We start from the raw sequence: 23,511 nt of genomic DNA, 5'->3' as shown, positions 1-23,511 counted from the left end.
TCTTTAAGTCTTGAGTGGGGGGAGGCTTTTGCATTTTAAAAAATGTAGTTAAAAATCTTCCACTGCTTATATAGAAAGCTCCCCATTTACGCAGGGGGTTACGTTCCAAGGCACCACGCATTTAAGTGAAGTCACATATACTGGGAACACTACTGAAAAAGCCTGCAAATGCCCTCCAAACCTCTGTAAGCCCTTGAAAAACCCCATTAAAAAAAACCGCCCTGAGACCTCAGGGTAGAGGGCGGTATATAAATTCAATCAATCAAAATAAAATAAATAATAATAAACAACCACCACAAAACATCCACCAAACTCCACGGCACATGCTTCCTCCAAACCTCCTTGCTCAAACTCCAATGCCTCACAGGCCTCAAAGGTTGGTGCAAAAGTTTGTGGGATTGCTAGACATCATTTCTGCCCCTTTTTGTGCCACTTCCAGGTTCATGGCGATGTGTGTGTGTGGTCGCATGTGCCTTGAACATGCGTAAATGGGGAGTTGCCTGTATTGATTATATGTTCTGCTTCTAAACCTTTATGCTTTCTTTTTGTATTGTGGTCTCAAATTTGTACTTTATTATTTGATTGATGCTTTAAAACACCCAAAGAACTTTTGTTGTTGGGCAGCACAGAAACACCATATGAAACCAACGAACCTGATAAGATTTCCCCATCCAGAGAGGTCCGGCTGAAGGCAGAGGTTGCATTGGAGATATCTGAGAGGGTGCGGCGAGCCAGAGTCAACGGGAGGGCTGGCCTGGGCACGTCATAACCATCTTCCTCGTTCTCTGACTCCTCGGGGCCGTTGCTGGCATTGGCAGCGGCTACATCCCCTCCATCTTAAAAGAAGAAGCAAGAAACTATAAAACAAGGAAGACACCTTTGGCTCCAGCCCCAGTTCCGGCAGACCTCGTCCGAGTGGAAACATTTCAAAGGGAGACACTCCACAGCCAAAATCCAAAACAGAGGATGTTGTACAAACATCAGAAAGTGCAACGAACAGAAGGGAAGCAAAACTTGTCCCAGTGTCACAGGCTGCGAAACACCATCCACCTTTTTATTTTATATTAGGCTCTCTTTTACTGACACCCTGATTTCCTTACGTAAAGCAAAAATCCCATCGGTGAAAGTGAGAGGACTCGTCTGTGGTATTTCTCCTGGTTGAATCGTGATGTTTCTCCTCTGGGAACTTACCAGGAATATTGGTAGCCTCAGAGCCAGAAGGAGCTGCCTGGGAGTGGATGTTGAACATTGCTTCATAGGTGCACCCGTCCATTTCCTGGTCACAGTCCAACATTCTGAGCAGAGAAGAAGAAAAAGAAAGGGCATTGGCTTCAGGAACTCGGCTGGATCCTGCAGGAGGACAGGGCCATCAGCACCCAGAACATATCTGGGTACATACTGCCAACCACCTAGCAAAACTGTGCTCCATTTGTCCCCCACATTGCGCAAACCTTGAAGCATCACTCACCACCATATTTTCAAATACATTTCTACACCAAGGCCCCATTCTGTATTTTTCTACTACTACACAGAAACTTTGTGTATCGTGTTGAGTTGTTTTGGGGAAATGGAAAATCAATACAGTGGTACCTCGGAAGTCAACGGAATCCGTTCCGGAAGTCCGTTCAACTTCCAAAACATTTGGAAACCAAGGCGTGGCTTCCGATTGGCTACAGGAAGCTCTTGCAGCCAATCGGAAGCTGCATCGGACGTTTGGGTTCCGAAGAACGTTTGCAAACCAGAACACTCACTTCCAGGTCTGCGGCGTTTGGGAGCCAAAACGTTCAACTCGCAAGGCGTTCGGGATCCAAGGTACGACTGTACATTAGATACAAATGCAACACACCCTTTAAAAAAGTAAGTGACAAAATGAGGTGAGGAGAGCAAGCATTTGCCACACCAGAATAAGCTTCAGAACCTGTGGACTGCCATCACTCTTGATAGTTGGGAGTCTCGTCCTTCTGGAGGACCAGAGGTTCCCCCCATCCCAAAGGATCTAGATCACCCTAGCAGGGCAAGTCTCTGTTTTGGTCGTATTCAAAACTGAATTTCAAACATTTGCCATACAAAACTAAGTCAGAGCTTTTTCTTTTTTTTTTTAGCATAATACATCTTTAATATCCTTTTGTATTTATAACTTCCCAAAAGCATCTCAAGATTTTTAAGCGAGGCAAACGAAGGATGCGTCCTTTTGAGGAGGGGCTGACAGCTGCCTCAAAATATTTTATGAATCTCACTCTGCAGCAGCTGTTTGGGCACATTCAAAAGGAAGCCACACCCAGATGCAAAGCAACTCAGCTGCAGATGGCAATACTACATAAATCAAGGGACATAACGAAGAAACTTTTGGGTGATGGGCTGTCTTTCAAAGGCTATGCCAAAACTTTCAAGGTGGGACTCAAATGGAGTATTGATATAAATCCGTAATTTATCAGTAGTTGCTTTTAAGTATCACAACTTACTCAGAGCCTTTGGAATCTAGAAAAGGGAAAATAAATAAACCCAATGGCAAGCAAGTAAATAATCCAGCCATTGTGGAGGAGCCCTTATACTGCCCTGAATGGGCCTCCTCACCGTGAGCTTTGACTCATTTCCAAGGGCAATTTGGCCTCTGGTTTTTGTACAGCAGAGCCAGGGGGCACAAGAGGCAAGGACGAGGGTGACATGTACTCTGTGTCTTCATCATTCTCCGAGTGCTCTCCAGGCGGTAGCTTTGGCACAAGCAACGGTCTAGAGGAGAGAGCGAGAAGGTTCACAGTCAACAGTGACATCTAACGAGGACAAAATAGCAGCAATCAGCTCTCTGAGAACAAAGTGTCAAACAAGGGACTTCCAGCTCAAAAATCAAATTCTAGGAATGCAACACTGTGCCATGTTGTGTGTCACACGGGGCGGTTCAAGGTGTGCCATGGTGGTATCTGTCAGGTAGCAGAGGCCTCAGAGCCTCGTGGGTAAACGCGGAAGGAGGGTCAGTTTCAATAAGCTGATTTCTTATACTCTTTTAGGGTTGCAATGCTCTAACCACTCTCCAGACGGGTTTATAAATTTACAACTCTGGGAGTCCTCAGGACATTTTGACTGATTTTTGGGATTGAAATAACTCAAAAACATAAACAGAGTAACATAAAAAAACTTTAAAACCTCCAATTCAGCCAGATTAATGTAAAATATCTGATCTATTCCATAGTTCCTGCACTTTATTTTATTTAGTTTATATTTCCACCCCCTACCCCTCTAAGGAGCACCGTAAGTGACAAATGCAAGAGAATCCACATGCTGAAACTAACAAGCCTGGAGGTCTGCATTCATATACAATACAGTGGTACCTCGTGTTACGGACGGGATCCATTCCAGAAGCCCGTCCGTAACGTGAAATGCCCGCAACTTGAAGCGCTGTGTCTGATTTGGCGCTTCTGCACATGCATGAGCGGCGAAACCCGGAAGTAACCTGTTCCAGTACTTCTGGGTTGCTTCGGGACATAACGCGAAAAGACACAACAGGAAGCGGACGCAACACGAGGTATGACTGTACAGTAATCCATCTCAGAAATGCACCCACTGATGACTCTTGGTATACATCAATTGTACACTGGCTGCAATTCAAGGAAATTTCTGTCGGCGAAGCCCCCGCTCCAGAGCATACCTTACAGCAAGAGAGTAGATGGCGTTGGCAGAAGAAGAAGGTTTTATTTTAGAATGTTCACTGTCTGAGCCAGTTGGGACCCCGCCAGGTTGATTCTGCAAGACAAATCAAATACCAGCACTGGCAGATGGTCTGAAAGAAAAGGGAGACATCCCCACGAAGCCCACGTTTACCTTTTCATGGTAAGAAGGAATTCCTAGGAGTTGCTTGTTACCCAATCTAAAGGGCCATATGTCAGAAAGACTTGCTTTGCAATTTCGAAACAGCTACTGTCTGGAAACTTGCTTGAAAAAAATATGACCTAGCAAGCAGGGCAAGGGGTAAAAAAACCCCCAAGCTTTTTTTCCTTGCTTGCTATTATGGGCTGCTTGCTATTATGGGTAAAGCATACAGTGTTAGGAAGCTGGTTCAGTGAGATTATAAAAAAACAGTTCCCTGAGTCCAGTAGGGATGTTCTGGACAAACCAGAAACTGTTGGCTTAGTGGCTAAAATATTGCTCTTGTGTAGTGCCTCCAACGACCCAAGTTGTCATTGTTGGGTGTGTGTACCTGTGGTTTCAGTGGACAAGTACTCTTCACACTGCTTCCTAGCCCACTCAAAGAACTCAACTGCAACTGGCATTACAGGAGTTTTTCCATGTTAACTGTTCGGTTTAATATGTAATGCTACAGTCCAGTTCATTCTAGGCCTTCTCTGTGTCTAGGTGGGGTGAGAGACCACAGACACTTGCACACATTCACCTAACACAGGAGACCTGAGAATTCCAAGCCAAATACACGCACCATTTGTGCAACCCCGCCCCTTTCGATTCATGCACAGAATGAGGAAGGTGAGATAAGATCCCAGAGATGTCAGGGTCTACAGCCTACATCTCTGCTGGTTATGCTGCACACATGGTCGGGAAGGCATAAAACTGATACTGATTCACACACCCCCACACACCCTCCAGAGGAGTTCCAGCTAAGTTTATGAACCAACTCACAGGCAAACATTGTTCTGTGAGATCTCACTAGGTCAGGGTCAGCGGGAAGGAGCTGGATTCCCTCCTCCAAAATTTTTTATCTAACACTTAATGAATAATAAAGGTAAAGGAACCCCTGACCATTAGGTCCAGTCGTGGTCGACTCTGGGGTTGTGCGCTCATCTCACTCTATAGGCCGAGGGAGCCGGCGTTTGTCCGCAGACAGCTTCCGGGTCATGTGGCCAGCATGACAAAGCCACTTCTGGTGAACCAGAGCAGTGCACGGAAATGCCGTTTACCTTCCCACTGGAGCAGTACCTATTTATCTACTTGCACTTTGACATGCTTTTGAACTGCTAGGTGGGCAGGAGCAGGGACCAAGCAATGGGAGCAGGATTGCAGGGATTCGAACTGCCGACCTTCCAATCGGCAAGCCCTAGGCTCTGTGGTTTAGACCACAGCGCCACCCGCGTCTGAATAATAAAGTGCAGCAATTTTCCATGCAGGGCGTGTGAATGTGCAAAACGAACACAGCCGCTGGCCTGAGATGCACTTACTGCCGGGGTGTCCAGGCTGAGAGTGCTCCCGAGCCTGTGAGTGTCAGCTCTGGAATCCATCTGAGAAGGCAGCGAGAATGGAAGCGAGTGCCGGTTCGTCAACTCCCGATTTGCCCAAGGCTCGTTGGGGCTTAGGGCTACAGCTGGAGCTTTCGGAATCGGCCGCAACGACCAGAGGTCCCCCTGGCGGTTACAAGGCACAGGGGGTAACTTGTCCCTGGTAGGACAATCTCCTGGAGTGCAGGGCAGAGGCCGCCTCTGAGACCGACTCTCGGGCCCAAGGGAATGCGGCCTGTCCGGAGGTGGTGGAGGGGGGAGATCTCGATGCGTCGGAGGGATCGGCAAAGGTTTGTCCTTGTGGAGGGAGCCGGGTGCAGCCTAGGAGAAACAAAGACCAGTAAGTAAGATGGGAAAAGCTGGCAAGTGAAGTCTAAGCTTGCAATCAGAATCCTGGTGTCCCACAAAAACTTGATCCCAGTAGCAACTGCAGGGTAACAAGAAACTGAGACATGTCCCGAGGGCAAGCACCACTAAATGGTTGTGCTGAGTAACACGATATCCATCAGTACGGTGGCCAGGAGTGTCAAACGCCAGTCAAGATGGCAAGCCAATGCGTACCCTGGTTTGCACCCAAGGAAGAGATGGTCCAGATAGCAAAATAATGAAACACACGAGACAGCTTCCACACAGATCTCCTCGGATAAAAGGAAGATTACCCCATTCGGAAAGAGGAAGGTGTCATTCCTACTTTCACCACTACAAAAGAAGACAGGTGGAGTTTGTACCTTACAGGTGGTCCCTGGACTAGAAGCTCCTGATGGATTGGACACTCGTTGCTGCAGAAGGTCTAATCGGGGAGGTACTGGGGGGAGCGATGCCTGAGGAGCCATTGAAAATGGAGAAGGAGGGCGTTCTACCTGCAAATATTTCAAAGGAAGCCCTGGTTAAAGGTGTTGGTGTGTGTGTGTGTGTGTGTGTGTGTGTGTGTGTGTGTGAATAACAAAGTTCCCACTGCCTGAGGCTGTGAGCTAGCAATTTACCTTGAACACAGTGCTGGGCATATAGAGATACGCCGAATTTTCCCCACAGCCCTGATACTTCATTTCTAAAGGAACATGCTCTGAATATAGACTTGTCACCAACAAGTCTGCACACCACACTGCATGCCCACCTTGGGCTGCCCATGAAAAGCACATCTACTGTAGAGTGAGAGGCAAGGGTGATGTCCACTGTTTCCAGGAACTCTTCTCATTGTGGGATTATTATTTTTTTGGGGGGGTGAGCTGAGAGTTTGCTTGGACCCTGGGTGAGAACCTGGAAGCTGAGTGGGAGGTGTGTCAGAAGGAAAATGAATTTGTGCAGATTCTTATATATTGGTAACGTTGCATCAGCGTAACATTTTTATTTGTAACCGTGCATTTTTGTAATATTTTATTCATCTGTGGTTGCCTCGGTTTCCTGTACACTGCTTAGAGAGGCTTTCAATATATTAAGTGGTATAGAAATTAAACAACCAAACAACAGGCACTGGATTTTCAACCTGGCTATTTATTTTTTTATTTAGCCACTAGATGGCGTGCTCTTTCATCATGAGCACAGGCCCAGCTGACACAGAAATAGGAAATACTTGTGTAAATGGTCTCTTGCCATGAATATGTGCTCAAAACAAGGAACAACATGGTTCACATACAAGTCAAACCAAATGCCAGAAGTCTATATGCAATTATAAAATTGCTTTAAGGTAGGCCAAGGTTAAGAAGCACCTTCTCCATTTACAGCCAAAAGCAGCTTGATCCATGTGCAAGAGAATCACCGGGCTTGGGAGAACCATGGAATTACAAAACAGAGCAATGCAAAAGGCTGCTAAAAGGAAGAAGACAAACTATTCCTATTACAGTGGTACCTCAGAACTCGAATGGCTCCGTTCTCAAACATTTTGGCTCCTGAACGCTGAAAACCCAGAAGGGCTCTGGTTTTAGAATGTTCCTTGGAACACGGACATCCAACGCGACTTCCACTGTGCAAAAACCTAGCTGTCGGCCAATCGGAAGCAGTGCCTTAGAACTTGAATGTTTCAGAAGTCGAACGGTCTTCTGGAGCGGATTATGTTCGAGTTCTGAGGTACCACTGTATCTTATTAATCTTCTTTTTTTTTCTGACAGAGAGAGTTAGAAGCTTGGTGGATCAGGGAAATGCTGTGGATGTACACAGCTTGAGTTCATGTACAAGGCTTTCAAAGTCCCCCATGATATTCTTGCAGAGAAGCTTGTAAAATGCGGGCTAGATGATGTTACTGTTAGGTGGATTTGTAGCAGGTTGACTGACTAAACCCAAAGAGGGCTCACTAATGGTTCCTTGCCATCCTGGAGAACTGGGGCAAGTGGGGTGCTGCAAGGTTCTGTTGTTCAACATCTTTATAAAAGACTTGGGTGAAAGAATTGAGGAAGGGGTAGCCAATAACTCAGAAGATTGATTCACTATTATCTTAACAGATTGAAGAACTGGGCCAAAACTAACAAAACAAATTTCAACAGCGACAAATGTAAGGTTCTACACTTAGGCCAGAAAAGCCAGATGCAGGATAGGGGACAACTGACGGCAGCAGTACCTGTGAAAAGGATCAAGGGGTCTCAGTAACCCCAAACTTAATGTGAGTCAACCATGTGATGCAGCAGCCAAAAACCCCTAATGTTCTGTACTGCAACAGAAATATAGTGTCCAGATCAAGCGAAGTACTGGTATCACTCTATTCTGCCTGAGTCAGATACCACCGGGAGTTTACTTCTGGGCACCACAGTTGAAGGAGGATGCTGACAAACTGAAAGGTATGCAGAGGAGGGTGACCAAGATGATCAAGGGTCTGCAAACCAAGCCTTATAAGGAACGCTTGAAGGAGCTGGGTATATTTAAACTGGAGAGGTGATATGATAAGCTATCTTCAAATATCTGAAGGGCTGTCACATGAGAGATGGAGCAAGCTTGTTTTCTGCTGTTCCAGAGGCCAGGACCAAACCAATGGATGCAAATAACAAGAAGGAAGATTCCAATTAAACATCTGGGAGAACATTCCAACCGCAAGAGCTGTTCAACTGTGGGATGCTCTCCCTCGGAAGGCAATGGGCTCTTGTTTCCTTGGAAGTTTTTAAGCAGAGGTTGGATGGCCATTTGGCAGGGATTCTTTAGGTACGATTCCTCCATTGGAGGCAGTTGGACTGGACGACCCGTGAGGCCTGAGGCCTCTTCCAACTCCACAATTCTATGATGGTATGAAAAAACAGCCTCACGAGAATCAAAACACGCTGGGTGCAATGCATGCTCTAAGTGACTGCTGAAAGGGGACAATCAGAACGGAATGGTGTGGAGTAGAATGGGCATGGCTGGCACACAGGCATCTTGAACAGGAAAGCTCCACACTGTAACATTTTGTTGCAGATCCACATATATATGTGTGATAGAGAGATCTCCTGGCAGTGGTTTGTAGCCAAGGTTTCTCACTCAGTCATTTCTTTCTACAAAATGATGAAGGAAGCAAATTTGGTGGTTCCTTCTCCCCCTTGCAACCCCCTGCCCCCTCCAAAACCTGCTCCAGAGGATTAAGGAAATCATACCATCACCAGAGCACCACCACTGGATCTACGACTTGCATTTGAATCCAGGAAGTCTTAAGCCACCCAAAAGGACAAGTGAGATGTTAGGCAAGACCAGCACACACAGCTCATACTGGAAGGGAGTCAGGTCCCAGGGCATGATCTGAAGGCAGAGGCGGCTGCAACCTTGCTGAAAGCAAGCAGGTCTGGGGTGAGTCAATGCCTAGATAGGAGACCTCATGGGAGCTACATGCGATACCACTTTGAGCTGAAGACAAGAAGGATCTAAATAAAATAAAATTACCTTTGCGCCAGCCAGTTCCTTCATCAGGAAGAGTGATTCATCAGCCCTGTCATCATCGTCGTCATCATAGTTTGGGGAGGGAGCCCCCTCAGCCCCTTGCCGCAGGAGCCCTCCCCCTCCTCTGGGATCAAACGGATCCACGACAATGGGCTCTGTGCCTTTAATTTCACATCGGCAGAACGGACAACCCTGGCCTTCTGATTCCTGCGGAAAAAGAGAAGGAGAGATGATTGGCTACAAGTTTGTTGTTGTTATATTTATTTATACCCTGCCTTTTTCTCTGACAGGCCTCGAGGCAGCCTTCTCACCATGGTGTACCCATGGTGAGAAGAAACCTTGTCAGTAAGAACATAGTAATGCCAGCTAGAGCAGTGTTTCCCAACCGGTGTTCCGCGGCACACAAGTGTGCCGTGAGACGTTGGCTGGTGTGCCGTGGGAGGGAGGCGGGCGAGTCGGGCGGTGAGAGGCGGCGGCGGCGAGGATCCGCGTCGAGCCGGGGGCGGCTCCGCGGTGGTGGTGCCGAGGTTTCTCTCTCCATTCTCCCCTCACACACACACAGGATCAGCTGACAGGACCCAGCCAATGGGGCGGCGGCGGGGCAGCGCGTGCAAAAGGGAGGAGCGCGAGACAGCGGACGAGGATGAGGCCGGCATGTCCGGGCAGCAGCAGCAACAACAGCAGCAGCAACTCCCGGCGACGGCTCCTCAAGCCCCGGGCAACCCTACTCCCTCACCGGCCTCGGCCGCCCTCCTGCTCCACCCGCCGCCGCCTCCCCCGCCGCCACCGGCCACCTCGGCCCCGCCGCCGCCCCCTCCTCCGCCCGCTATCGCCGCCACCACCACAACAGCCGCCGCCGCCTCAGCTGCCGCCGTCCCTCAGTCCCTTGCTTTGCTGCCTCCTCCCCCCCCACCCCCAAAGCTTGGAGGTTCCCCGGCAAGGGGGAGGAAAAAAAATTGAAAACTTTCACTTTCGTGCATCCCTCCCGGCGTGACGCTGCGCGCTGACGTCACGGGGCTGTAATGGTGGTGTGCCGCGAGATTTTTTTTAATAAAAAAGTGTGCCTTTGCCCAAAAAAGGTTGGGAAACACTGAGCTAGAGGAAAGAAAAGGAAAATCGAAGTGCCCCACAACTGCAGCATTTCTGCTAGAACTATTCTTTGTCAATGTCATAAAAAAGCGTTTCATTCTCTCTCTCTCTTTAGAATAGAACTTGTGGACATTGAAGGAAACTGAACATCGGGAGAGACAAAAGTTAAACGTGCAAAGTTAAACGATAAAATTCATTCCTGTGAGAGGCAGTGACGGCGATCAATGTGGATAGTTTTCAAAGAGGATTAGAAAACTTCATGGACGATAAGGCTATCAGTGGCTACTAAACACAATGGCCATGTTCTACTTCCACTGTTGGGAGTGCTGGTCCTCCTCAGAGTAGACGCTTTAAAATTAATGGGCCTAACTTAATCCATTAAATTAACTGGGTTGGCTACAACCCAGTACGGCTCTGAATGCCAGTTGCTGGGAATCGCAAACTGGGAGAGTGATGTGGTTGTGCTCAGGTCCGGCTTTCAGGTTTCTTCTAGGTACCTTAGTTGGCCACGGTTAGAACAGGAATGTGAACTAGATAGGCCATTGGGCCTGATCCAGCCACCAGGCTCTTTCTGCTTATTTGCACTGAAGACAACATGGCCTAAAGACAACTCCCAACCCCCACAGAGACACCTTTTGTAGACTTGCCAGTATCTGCTTCATCAATACACAACATAAGCATAGGCAGGTCATCCCTGGCATGAAAGCTGCAGAGGGCCAAGGCCTGCTTTGAAAGGAAGCAAATTCCTTACCTGCCAGGAAGTGAGGCAGGAAGTGCACATGAGGTGGCCACAGGGTTCTATCTTCACATCCTTGTCATTTTCTGCACAAATTTTACAGAGCTGAAAGGTGGAGCCCATCTCACAGTACAATTCATACTGTTCCTAAGAGAAAGAGGGAAAAGAACATGTGAGACGGTTTAATAATGCCGCTCCTTGTAATAACTGCCAGATAACTCAAATGTACGAGGTGGTAACATTTGTGTTCTTTACCATAACCAAGAGCATCACCTAGATGACTTTCAAAATCCCGGTGCTGGCAATGAAAAATTTAAGGCATGCACTTTTTTAAAAAAAGGCCTAACCTATGGCCACATATTTTCTCCTCCAAAGAGGTAGCAGTCAAAGGTCACCAAAATGGAATTGGCCTGATTATACCACCCCACCCCTTAAGTAGAAAGGTTTCCAGAGTGGTGCCCTTGGATAAGAAGAAAAAAATTAACATTGCAAGCTCTCCACTCTGAACCATATTCCTGACTGCCCTGGGATCCAATTGAGATTTAATGGTCTTTCCTCCCAAAGCTGAGCTCTGAGTTATGCTTTGTTTACAAGGCCAAAAATAAGTCTTCCAAGCTTGTTTGCAAAAGGACCACTGTAATGCTGCTGGCCAACATGTAAGGAAAGAAAGGAATGAAGTTGTGGCAGTCTCTGCTCACCTGCGTAACTTTAATGTGATCCTGGGGTGTGGGCTCACACAAACCGGTCAGGTCAGGATTCTGATTCCGTCCATCAGGATATAAGTAACTACAGAGCAGAACATTGTTTGGTTCAATAGAAATAAAAAGTCTACAGTGGAACCAGATGAATGTGGCACTATTCAGGAAACTCCCTCAGTTGGGAAATATAATGCTTTGGGCAGCGAGGGGTGATTTTGATGAATGATTGTCTTAAAGGCAAGCATCTATAAAATGAAGAATGCTTTTTTAAAAAGCTTGTTTTCTGGTTGCCATATGTGCTAAAACAAAGGTGATGATAAATGACAAGTGCTCTTAATTTCAACTTTCTTGCCACAACACCTTGGCCGAACAACTGGGCAAGGCCACAACTGCATCACAGTTGTGCTCTTTTTGCTCTGAGCACAACATCCAACTGAAGAGCCTAAAAGCTGAAAGGCGAAACTGACACACATTTTAGGACTGCAAGAATAATCTCAAATTCAGAGCCCATTCCAAAATCTGACAATTAAGCATGTGTTTGTGAAAACTGTGAATGTATAAGCCTAAAGATTGTGCAGTTACGTGGTCAACAGAATGGGGAAATGCCTTAAAAAAAATCATAGAGAATGGAGTTATCACTGCTTGATGTTTCAAAAGTACTACACCTTTGACAGGTCCCAGCACAATGAATGCAGCTGTTTCCATCTGCCTTCCAGGGGCAGGAGCCAAGGAGGTAAAACCTGCATCTGAAGGGCATCATCCTACAGACACACTAACAGAAACAGGCAGGAGTCATGACAAACTACACTGATGAGTTACTTACAAGCCTTCCCTGAAACCATCGATCAGTGCTTGAAAAAGGGGTTTGTTGTGGGGGATTGTCTGGAGAATATTTCCATCTGCAGTGACATAACCAATGGCCCACTGGCCAAGCCGCGTGCAGCTCAGACGGAAAATGTAACTGAAAATAAAAGGAACACACAGACTTGAGGGCAGGATAAACTTGCTAGCTGGACAGAGCTCTTTCTTTCAGACGGAACGGCTGAAACAGTTTCGCCTGCAGATCAAAGGCAGAACCCTACATCCAGACAGAAAGGATTCAAATTATCTGAAGACCTCTTTCAACATGAAATTGAGCCTTCTTACTTGCAAGGATGCTTCTGACTTCCTAGAGGCAGTAAATTAGTTTTACATTATACAGCAGCAGCTTTCCATTTCTGAAGGAAATACCTAGAAGGCAGCTCTTCGGCAATGTAAAGCAATAATCTCTTTCCCAGAAAGAGATATATATGCAGGATTTTAGGCCTGAAGAGCACGTCAAGACTTGCAGCCAGTGTGTTCTAGTCCCTTGGCCAGGTCCAAAGCTACCACGTGGGCTCGGGATATTTTTCCGGACTTCCAGGCGGTTAGACACTTCCTGCACAACTCCTTCACCCACCCCTGGCTTGCCGACAAGAGAGGTGGAGTAGAGACTTGAAGAGACTTGCAAGTGCTGGATTTTGCTTTGGACTACACAACACAGAAGTGAAGACTTGGCGGTACATCACTGCCCTAAATGAGCTTTGGGATTTGTTACTCAAGGTGGAGAGCACTACACACACACACACACACACACACACACACACACACACACACAACCTGTTATTTGTAAAACTACCCACGCCATCAGTGACAGACCTTAAACCCTGTCCTTATTTCTCAAAAATGAAAAGCTTTCCTCACACCTCTTAAAACAACCTGCTCTGCAGCCCTATTATTTTTACTGCTGAAGTTTAGGGAGACCAATGGGTTAATACTAAAACCCTTTATGTCTTGCCTTAAGCTTAGATCTCTGGAAGCAATGCCACAGTGCCTTCCAGCGGCCTTGAGTCATGTCAAACTTCCTTTGACAAGAGTGCAGCGTGCAGTAGACAGTAGGATAACAAGAGGCTTCAGAAAGGGATGCTGCCTTCAAGAACTCACCTGCCGGGTTTGTGGATGAACTTCTGAAGCCGTGCTTTGACCTCATCATACGTCAGGAATGCCATGTAACCAGGGTGAGTCACTGCAAGGCTATTCCAGTTCCTGAGCAAAGATGACCATGGCTGAAGGAGAAGAATGCCAACAAAATAGCTTTGCCATTTCAATAGGAAAATCAGAAGTCCAATTCCACCCCCCTCTCCCATTTCCAACCCAAGATGAACGTAAACACTTTGCTTAATCAGACTAGGCCTCTTCTGCTATTTCTCAGGCAGCCAGATTACCCAGGTTTATTAAATAATAACTATTATTATTGTTATTGTTAACCACTCATCTGGCTGTGTATAACTTATGTTCAATGGGACTTACTCCCAAGTAATCATCCAGTGGATTTAAAACTGTGGCACACAATTTTGTAGGATTCTGCAAGATGAATGTTACAATCCTGCTCTCAGTTATCTGATCAACCATCCTGTAGAATGGGCTGCTTAATATTCCAATCAGAGAACAGAGGCTGGAAGCTAATGAAGCTTAATATGAAGTGTGTGATTAAACTATGATTTGAATTCTCATTGAATCCCAACCTTCTGTACTGACACAGAACAAAGTCGGCTGATGCAAGGGAGCTTTCCTGTCAAAGTTGCTGCAATGAACAATCCCCTTGTGCCAGAAATGATCCTTCTATTTCCAGAAGTCAGAAATGGTGACGGCAGGTCAACAGATCTAGCTCACCACTAACACAAGAGATAACAACACCATAAGCGTACTATAGACCAAGGGAAGCTTCACCTGGGTTTAAGAAAGCCATTCCCTTTTGTTTTACTTACCTGAAAGAGGCGGGTAAAGATATCAAATTCAAACACTGAAATGTAATCATTGCATGTCAAATCAATAGTAGATTTCAGTGCCATCGCCTCTAGCCCTGAACTTATAGGATGCACTTCATGTAAGGCCTGGCGGAAGGTCTTCCATGGAACAATGGTCCTGGAAGTGCGAGAAAAAGAAGACCTCAGAAACTCCCTAACTCCATATGCATATAGATTCACAGCCACAACGGAAGGGAGGAATGTGAAACGCACACAACAGGATGCCAAGAACAAGACATTTTGCGTAAGAGAAATGATTCACGCTAAAGGACAAATGGACAGCATCATTTCTAATTTTGAATCTGTTCAGTTAACTGATGGAAGTGACGACTGAAGCACTTATATTTGTGTAGTTGCAAGAGAAAAAGATGCGACACAATCTCTCTCTAAACAAGGTCTCTCATGTAAACCAGTTTAATTAGCGGCTTTCAGATGTTAAGCTAGTGGCAAGTTAACTGCGGGGAGGAAAGAGGGAAGCCAATCTATGAGCGAGCATCTTGCTAACCAGCACTTTCCAAGTACCTTTCAGGAGACTGGCAATGCATATTTCATAAACAGACACTCTATTAGAAATGAATGTATGGCCCTGCCTCCCCCCCGCCCCCCATCCAACCACAGTTAAATTAATCTCTGCAGACAACCATCTAGAGTTATGACAGTCTCCATCCCTGCATCCAAGGGACATGTTAATTCCCATTCTGCCTAAAGCAGATACAAAAAGACTAATCCAGTGGTACTGTGTCTTACAGAACTAGTAGGAAGTCATGCAATGCCTGGTTCATTTGAGTGATGGGCCTATTTTGCAACTATTCATCATTGTCTTCTGTTCCGTTAAGTGTCACCCTAACATCAATGCAATACTGCATAAGAGCCAGGACCAACATGCCAAAGACACAGTAAGGCTGAAACAAACTCTCGGGTAGTGACCCTGAGAGTGGATGGTGGCCACAGTGGGAGCTAGGAGAAGTTCAGGTCGTTCCATCTGTTTCTGGCAGAAAGATCCCTGAAGGCGAGGATTGATAACCACTCCCATGCAACCTCCTGTGTGGGCTCCCCCTCGCAGTTCCATCCTATGCCGGTTACAGATGCCAACACCAGCAGAAAGGTGTTTTCTGCAGCTGCTCCACGTTTACACGCCCCCATCACCAACAGATTTGCTGGAGCCAAAGCAGAAACTTATATTGGAAAGAGTACTTACTTTTCCCCAAAAGCTTTTCTCCAGAACTCTGCTGCATCTGCCTTTGTGATCCGGAATGTGTCTCCCTGGAAGAGTCCACTTGGGAAAATGCCTTTCAGTTCTGCTAGCATATGGCTGAAGATCAGGGATAGTTTTGTAAGGTTGCGCCTGCAGGATCACAAACACAGATCTGCCTTGAAACGTGAAACAAACAGCCAGATGGGGGATAGAAAAAGGAGCAGAAAGCCGGATTTTTGAGTCACATTTTGGAATGCTTCTTCCAACAATGATACATTTGTTGCAGTACACTGCACAGCAGTTGTGAAGCTTAGATTTACCTCTCAAGTCCCTTGCAGAAAAGTATGTTATCTACTTTTAGATATGCAATGGAAAGGTGAGAACAATTTAAGCTACACAGGAGGTTTATTACCAAGCTAGAATTCACAAGCCCTTGTTCAATGCTTCATTGTTGTTGTTTTTTTGGTTACCTTTCTGTTCCATTTTCCGTTAACCTGGATCAGTTCAAGATTTCACAAGAGGAAGTTTTTATAGAGAAAGCACCTTGTGATCCCCAAATCTGAAGGTGGTGAAAGGGGGGGGGAACAAGGGCATCTGAGGTGAGAGAAAGAGGCTGGCAGAATCAGAAGCAGGGGGAATGAATGGACTGGCACGTAGGGTCCACAATGTATTCCCTTCATGTTGCAGCCAGGACCAGAATTTTGCCAGCTGACTCCTTTACAAGTAAATTCTCACCAAGTTCTAAATTCCTGCCTTAATACCTGAACACAAAAATCTGTCCCTCAAAGAGCACAATGCAACTGTTCCCTTCTGCATATACACTTTTAAAAATGGTTTTCATAGTTTGAAACTGCATATATAAAATAAATCTTTACAATAAAATTAAGGGCTCAAAGAGGGGAGTCTTGGTTCATGGCCAAGGTTTTTATTTATTTTTTTACAGCAGGCAGTTTTTCTAAAGAAAAATAAAACTAAAATGCCCAGAGAAACCTGAGGCTTGCTTCCCTTTGCAATGTTTAAAACACAGAGAAAACTGCAATATGGAAAGACTGGCTCTTGCAAATTTAAGAAGGGTCCCCACTTTTTAAAATGGAATGACGATAGGAAGACAACTGGAGTCAGCAGCAGCTGAAGAGACATTGCCGCTGCCCCGTGTCTATCACTGATCTTCAGTGCAGCAGAAGGGGTCTTTCCCTCCCCAACATGCCTAATCTGTTACACCAGACTTCAGCTCACTTCTAATCATATGAGACAGTTTTTTTCTTAAAGCCGTTAACTCTTTCGTTATCTTTTTCTGTATCAAAAAGTGAGACAAGGTCAACTCAGCGGCACTGTGTTTTTAACCGATTAGTGCTACATGGGCTGCTAGGAATGTATATTCTTCTTTTATACTGGGGGCGGGGCGGGGCGGGGGGGCTCAAACTTGTACTGCGTAACTCCTAAATTTGCACCCCTTATTATTATTCACCTAATACTTTTTTGGTGGTGGTTGTTTTTAAAACACCTACTACGTTCTTTCAAGGATTACACACACAAAAACTGATGCTGTTTATGACTATTTTCCAGATGTGCAGCTTTGCAAGAGAGAGTTCCCACTCTACAAATCTGAAATTTTTAAAAATGGACATAAAATGCTGATCACTACTCACTTCCTCCAAACAAGAAGGTGTTTGTGAATGTTAGAAAACAAGAGCAACCATAACCGACCTTACAAAGCAATCCTAAATATAGGAAGCTGGCATAAATTAAGCCTATTCCAAATTCTGTTCAGGAGGCTACTGGCTGCCGGCTGAGATGGCCCAACCCAAGAAAAGAGGAAACAGGCTCTTAAAATAAAGTTTCACTTACAACACTCTTTTTGCCCGCATAGGTTCTGCCAAGTTGCCACATTACGTAACTGAGCTGAAAAAAGTTTGGAATAGGTGCAACTCTCTCCTTGCTCCATCCCTGCCACACCACAGGAAAGCCCCTTTTGAGGGACTTACACCAGTGTAAACTGCTAACTTAAGTTCCACTGGCTGAGCCCTGGCTGAGCCAGCATAGCCCTGTCTCAGTCAGGCTGAGGGAATTTTGCTGGAATATGCACTGCGGCGCCAGATTAAGGGAGTTACACCAGTGTAGCACCAGCTAAGCCCAGCCTGAGGTCTGCCTATTCCAAACTTGTTCATCTTGGCAGATCTTGGTAGTATGCGTTGATTATGTTAGCAGTGTTCAGATAATCTATTGAGCATACTAGAAGAAGTTAACGAAGCCAAGCCCAATTTCTTAACAAAAGTACAAACGAGTACTTCATTCTCAACTATTCACCTTTAATTTATGCTGCCCTAAACATTTCTATGTTGACGTTACACCTTAAATAAAGAGGCACCCCAGGTGGCTAACAAAACAAGGAGACAAGAGCAAAAGCCAACCATTTGCAGCATCAGGCAGCTCCCCGCTGATTTCTTTCCTTACAAAAACTAGTCAAATCCAGATTTTTAAGATTGGGCTGTACTGGAATTCTTGAGACAGGTACACTGGCAGATTTTCCAGATGAACTGAAGCTTGTGACAACAGAGTCAAGACCCATGGTTCAAGCGTGGAATTAAGTGAGGAGGAAACCTTTTCTAAGGGTTCATGAACCACTGGAACTCAGGCCTCTCTTCACCAGCTTCATTTGTGCACATCTTGACTAGATCAATGCACTAACCCTCACCACATCAAAATGTGCTCTAACACGGCAGCTGTGTGCACTATGTCTGCCCATCCATTTCTTGGGCCGAGAATACAATACTGGAGTGAATGGGATAGCCACCCTCCTATTTTTAGCATCTTTTTAGCTTCCTTTAGAATGACACTCATTTGAGCCATTACAGGGAAAATGACAGGTCCCCCTTCCCTCCATATCTTGCTCAAGTGAGAATGTGCACTCAAGGACAAGTCAACTATTATGGCTGTGTTGAACATGGTCCCCATTAGTTTTTCATTAGAATAGGTAGAACAGCTTTCATCTAAAAATGAAATGGAGGTAAGCATGATTTTAGCTTGAACTCTCCTGAGTAGATACTTTTGAGGACGGTTGTTTAAAATACTCAAAGGATCACATGTCTCAAAGAACCCACAGACACAAAGATTATTCAGCATCTCAGGCTAATACCGCCTTGCATTAGGATTAGGAAAGTGCACTGCATAGGTGGGCTCAGGGTAATAAACTAACAAGACGCCGCAGGAGTACCACAACTTTATTTTAAATACTCAAACACAACAGCTTTGCAAAGTTGTACATATCCAACTCACTGGCAGCTTCTTTAAAGTCTGAATAGGAAACGTGATCTCTTGCCTCACTGGACTTTGTCGATGGAAAATGTTTTTCCAGGAAACTGAAGTTATAACTGAGCAACACAATTAGCCGAGCTAACTTTTTAACAGCTGCTCTCAGGTGCTTAAGCAGCATAAATTTAAAGTCTATTTGCAAGTATAAACGAGGACATAAAATTACAACGTTCACAAGCCTGAGGGAAAGCTAAAACCCAGAATGACTATTTTATGTGCCTGTGGTTGGCAGGCAGGGCATGAACACATTTGTAAAGGGAACCATTCAGGGCTTGAGATCCAGAATCCACCTGGCAATGAACGAGAGCTGTGGCTTAACTGGGAATATAGTACGCTTGAAAGAAAACAAAAACCCACATCGTTTAATTTTACACATGAAAGTCGGTTAACAAGGTAAACACCATTTGCTCTCCTTCAAGCCATCAGGTGATACACAGGAAGGACACAGAAACTTCAGGCCAGCACCTGCTCCTGAAAAGCACCCATTAAAACCACTTCTGTTTCACTTAGAGGAGATCAAGCAACAGTCATCCAAAATGGTAGCATGGTGGTGGGAACACAGACTTGCTAGTAAACACTAGGAGCATCTGGTTACTCAAGTCTTATCTTGCAATTTTGGGTAGATCTGGCACAATGTGTGGAAGACCACTGAAAGCAGAAGTTCCCAGCTCTCCCAAGTGACTCACACCTGCCACTTTAGTTAGACACCATCCCATGAATGAAGCTTTACAAATGTGCCTGCTTACTAGTTACTAGTTATTATTTACTAAACTTGCTCTTACTGTATGTTTAATAATGCATTTTACTGTTTAGGTTCATATGCTACATTTCTATCCTGAAAATTGTTACTACTACTAATACCACCACCAACACCACTCTAATGGAATTTCCTCACTTTGAAACAATACCAAATTTGGCCTGATTAATCAGAGGGTCTGACTTAAAATTGTTACTTTAGTTTCTGGAAAAGAAAAGAAAGAACAACTGATCTGGCATCAGCCACCATAATGACAGCAGCAGCAACAAGTTTGTGGCAGCATTTAATTTGTAAAGATGTTTTTAAGGAAAATCCTGCTTGCAAAGGCATCAGATGCAACAGCATATGGAAGAAGCGCTCAGCACATGCCAGGCATCATTATGCATATTCTACTAAGAAACATTTGTCTAGAATTAATGGTGTGTTGGATGTTGTGGCCACAGCTGTAGCCCAGAAACAGCCGTTCTTTGGCATATATTGCCGTTTACCAGCATTTAACAAGAGCCTCTGTATTTAAATCTACTGTAACACAGGGCTGTGTTAAATGTTTTTCTGTTTCATTTCTATTGTCAGGTTAAAAGCAGTGCTTTCAGGGGACAGAGGTCCTTCCTGAAAGAAGTGTTAATTGTAAGTTAGTTTCCCTTTTTACAAACCTGTGCACCAATATTATTTCTCCCATCTGCTTTCTGCTTAACAATTCTCAATTTTCTTCTTACTACATCCTCTTCTGGGATCAGTCACACGGGCAACTCCAGCCAATCAGGGATCGTGTCATGTCACTATGCAGCCAATCAGATTTGGCTAAGTGTTAACCTTGCTAAAAGCAAATAAAGAATTGAGAGCAAGACCAATGTTTCCTGAACAGGCAATCACTTTGAACACTGATATAGCTGTTGAAAAATTAATTGCTTAGCGATGGGACAAGTCCTTTTAATTCAATCCTACTATTAATTGAGTTTCTCAGAACTTAAACTGGAGATAGGATCACCTTTCCACTCCAGCTTTACACAGTTTCCAGTTTCACTAAACATAAGCATCCACAACCTCTTGTAGCCAAAGTAGTTCAATCAGATAACAGATTTAAAAATTAGACAAGCCATGCAAGATCCAATTTTGAAGACACTGAACGGATATTGTCCTCGGCTCTCTCCCTCCCCTGTGCTGTGGTTGTACTACTTCCTTCCCCCCTTCATTACTGTTTTGGCTCCATGTGTCTTGCAGGAAGTCAACAGGTCAACCAAGTACTTCCAGTCCTGCCGAAACCTTCACAGCAGCCTCTCAATGGGCCCCCACTTCCCCCAGTTAAGCTTTCTGAACCTGCTCCCCTCTGACCTGCAGTAGGCTGTTCCTTTCCTGTTTCCTGTTTGCTGGATAAAAGCATTCTTCCACAGTAAGCGTTTGTCTTGCAGAAGACAGCAAACCACATTTTAACCCCTTATGACTTTCTTTGCACCAGTAAGATAATCAGACAATTCCACATGCCCAACCAGTACCTGCTGTACTTGGCAAAACCCCTACTGGGGTTCCTAGAATAATTTCATCTTACTCTCAGAACTAAGAGCAAACCAACAAAACTAGTATAATTCATATTCACTAGAAAGTCTGGCTTGTGCTGCTACCCATTAGCACAAGACTGACTTTTGATACCTTAAACAAAATTAAGCACCAACCCAACAACTACAGTAAAAGGAAGCAGAGGGTAAATGTGGAATTTAGCACTGGGAACAGGATTCAGCATTCTTTGAATCTCATGTTTCATTTTTGGGGGGAAGGATACGAACAGGCTTAGAAGCACAGGAGTACAGGAAACTCCCAGTGACCATTTGAGATGGGAGAAAACTTGATTCCGTTTTCATTTTCATACCAGCATAGTATCATCAATTCGCCCTTCCCAAACCAAAACACAGAGGATTCTTCAAAATTTGCACTTCTTAGAATTTTGTGATTCAATTCTCCAGCCAATGAGAATGTATTTAATTCCCTATCAGTGAAAACAATGGGAAAAAACTGTACTACATCAGAGGAGATGCTAACAGAAATGTGTATGCTTGGCAAAACTGTATCCAAAAAATCATATATTAGGAGATATGCACATATGAATTTTGTGCAACTTTTAAAAGTTCCAAATTAATGAGGAAATGGAGCAAACTGAAGGTTGGAAAAATGAGGAACTGAGAGAAACCAAAACTGACAGATTCATCCATCCCTTGTGATCAGTAAATTGTGCTTTAATGACCTGCATATCATACTTCATTTCTATGGCAGAAGTAAAAGTATGCAAATGAAAAGTGAAAATTTGCATAATTTGCATAATTTATTCAACCTAAAAAATCCACCCCTTCTGGGTATATAGCTATTTTAAGCAGGAAGTACAGTGGTGCCCCGCAAGACAAATGCCTCGCAAGATGGAAAACCCGCTAGACGAAAGGGTTTTCCGTTTTGGAGGTGCTTCGCAAAACAAATTTCCTATGGGCTTGCTTCGCAAGACAAAAATGTCTTGCGAGTTCCTGCAGGGGTTTTTCCCTCCCCCCCCTTTTCCCAAGCCGCTAAGCCGCTTATCAGCTGATACTAAGCCGCTAAGCCGCTTATCAGCTGATCCGCTAAGCCGCTTATCAGCTGATCCGCTAAGGCGCTAATAGCGCTAATCCGCTAAGCCGCTAATGGGCTTGCTTCGCAAGACGAAAAAAACCGCAAGACGAAGAGACTGGCGGAACGGATTCTTTTCATCTTGCAAGGCACCACTGTATATAAATTCCAATGTAAAAATAAGCTACATACCACACAGATAATTAGAGAGTCCAAAATAAGGTTCTTTATTGTCTACGCATCACTTCCTGATACAGGTTTCTATAATTAATTAGATTTATGATGGTCAGAATCCTACAGTGTTGCTTTAAGCATGCAGAGAAGAGTTAATACACTTTGCACATTTAGCAGAAGCTCCAGCACGGAGCTCATTTTACACGTAGCAATTTTCAAAGTAACATTAGAATTAAGCATGTAATTACTGTTCTAGTCTTGGCCCTAAAATAATGTACTTGCAATTTCTTATAATTAGAAAATTCTAGCCAAAAATGTGAATGGTAATGTAATTAAGCAGAAAAACAGTTTGGAGACATATTGATCCTACAATTGACAAGTCTGCAGAAAGGTTACAAAAAGTACATCATCCATTTCCTCTATGAACATAGTAAGAAAAAATACTGGGAATGCCTAATTTTCTACAAACACTAATTTTCTGAATAGATTTAAAGGCACGAGACTCCTGGAAATACAAATATCCCCTATAAAAATAACAACCCTGCTTCATTATTTACATTTTGTGAGGGAGACTAAAAATGTACCTAGGGACACCTTGTGCAAGCAAGTTGTTCTCTTCAAGCACTGTTTATTCAAAATGTCTAACATTAAAATTGATGGTGGAAAAATCAGAATGTTTCTCCCTTAGAAGATACATATTCTCATTAGAGACCTGCTCTATTACTGTATTAACTTTTAACAAGCATGTTGCTTTTCTTAAGTAACTCAGATGTTCTGTATCAGGGAAGCTTTCTTCACAGGTTGATGAAGGGAAGATACAAGATGTTTGCAAGTTAAAACCAACTTGTTCCAACTGAGGAATAAAACGTATTTTACATCTTACTAGAAAGATTCTGGGTCTCTCAAAGTGACTCTGAGACACCCTGAGCCTTACTAGCAAGATGTAAAATTTGTTCTCTCCCCATTTGGAAAATGTTGGTTTTAGGGAAGGAGGTCAGCAGCAAGACGGGATGAAAATCTAGCAATGGAACCATCTCAAGCTGAGCACAGCCGGCTCTTCTGCTGTGGCCAGCCAGGCTTTCATCAAGG

General features: G+C 44.6%; 1 protein-coding gene across 1 annotated transcript in view; it reads right to left on the bottom strand.

Moving 5' to 3' along the window:
- Window positions 1-23,511, bottom strand: part of CBL (Cbl proto-oncogene) — a 48,758-nt gene that overhangs the window by 5,284 nt on the left and 19,963 nt on the right. Inside the window, exons 3-15 of the mRNA XM_081172498.1 lie at window positions 15,597-15,743; window positions 14,360-14,516; window positions 13,536-13,657; window positions 12,397-12,534; window positions 11,574-11,661; window positions 10,891-11,022; window positions 9,054-9,257; window positions 5,948-6,079; window positions 5,163-5,540; window positions 3,644-3,738; window positions 2,575-2,730; window positions 1,192-1,295; window positions 654-836 (exon numbers count right to left, since the gene is read on the bottom strand). Coding sequence (XP_081028624.1) covers window positions 654-836; window positions 1,192-1,295; window positions 2,575-2,730; window positions 3,644-3,738; window positions 5,163-5,540; window positions 5,948-6,079; window positions 9,054-9,257; window positions 10,891-11,022; window positions 11,574-11,661; window positions 12,397-12,534; window positions 13,536-13,657; window positions 14,360-14,516; window positions 15,597-15,743 — 2,036 coding nt within the window. The remainder of the gene's footprint in view (window positions 1-653; window positions 837-1,191; window positions 1,296-2,574; window positions 2,731-3,643; window positions 3,739-5,162; window positions 5,541-5,947; window positions 6,080-9,053; window positions 9,258-10,890; window positions 11,023-11,573; window positions 11,662-12,396; window positions 12,535-13,535; window positions 13,658-14,359; window positions 14,517-15,596; window positions 15,744-23,511) is intronic.

This window comes from Podarcis bocagei (genome assembly GCF_964188305.1).
Source record: "Podarcis bocagei genome assembly, chromosome: 15".
In the NCBI taxonomy this organism is placed as follows: Eukaryota; Metazoa; Chordata; class Lepidosauria; order Squamata; family Lacertidae; genus Podarcis; species Podarcis bocagei.
The sequence above is the reverse complement of the archived record's forward strand: the minus strand, read 5'-3'. Positions and strand labels throughout refer to the sequence as shown.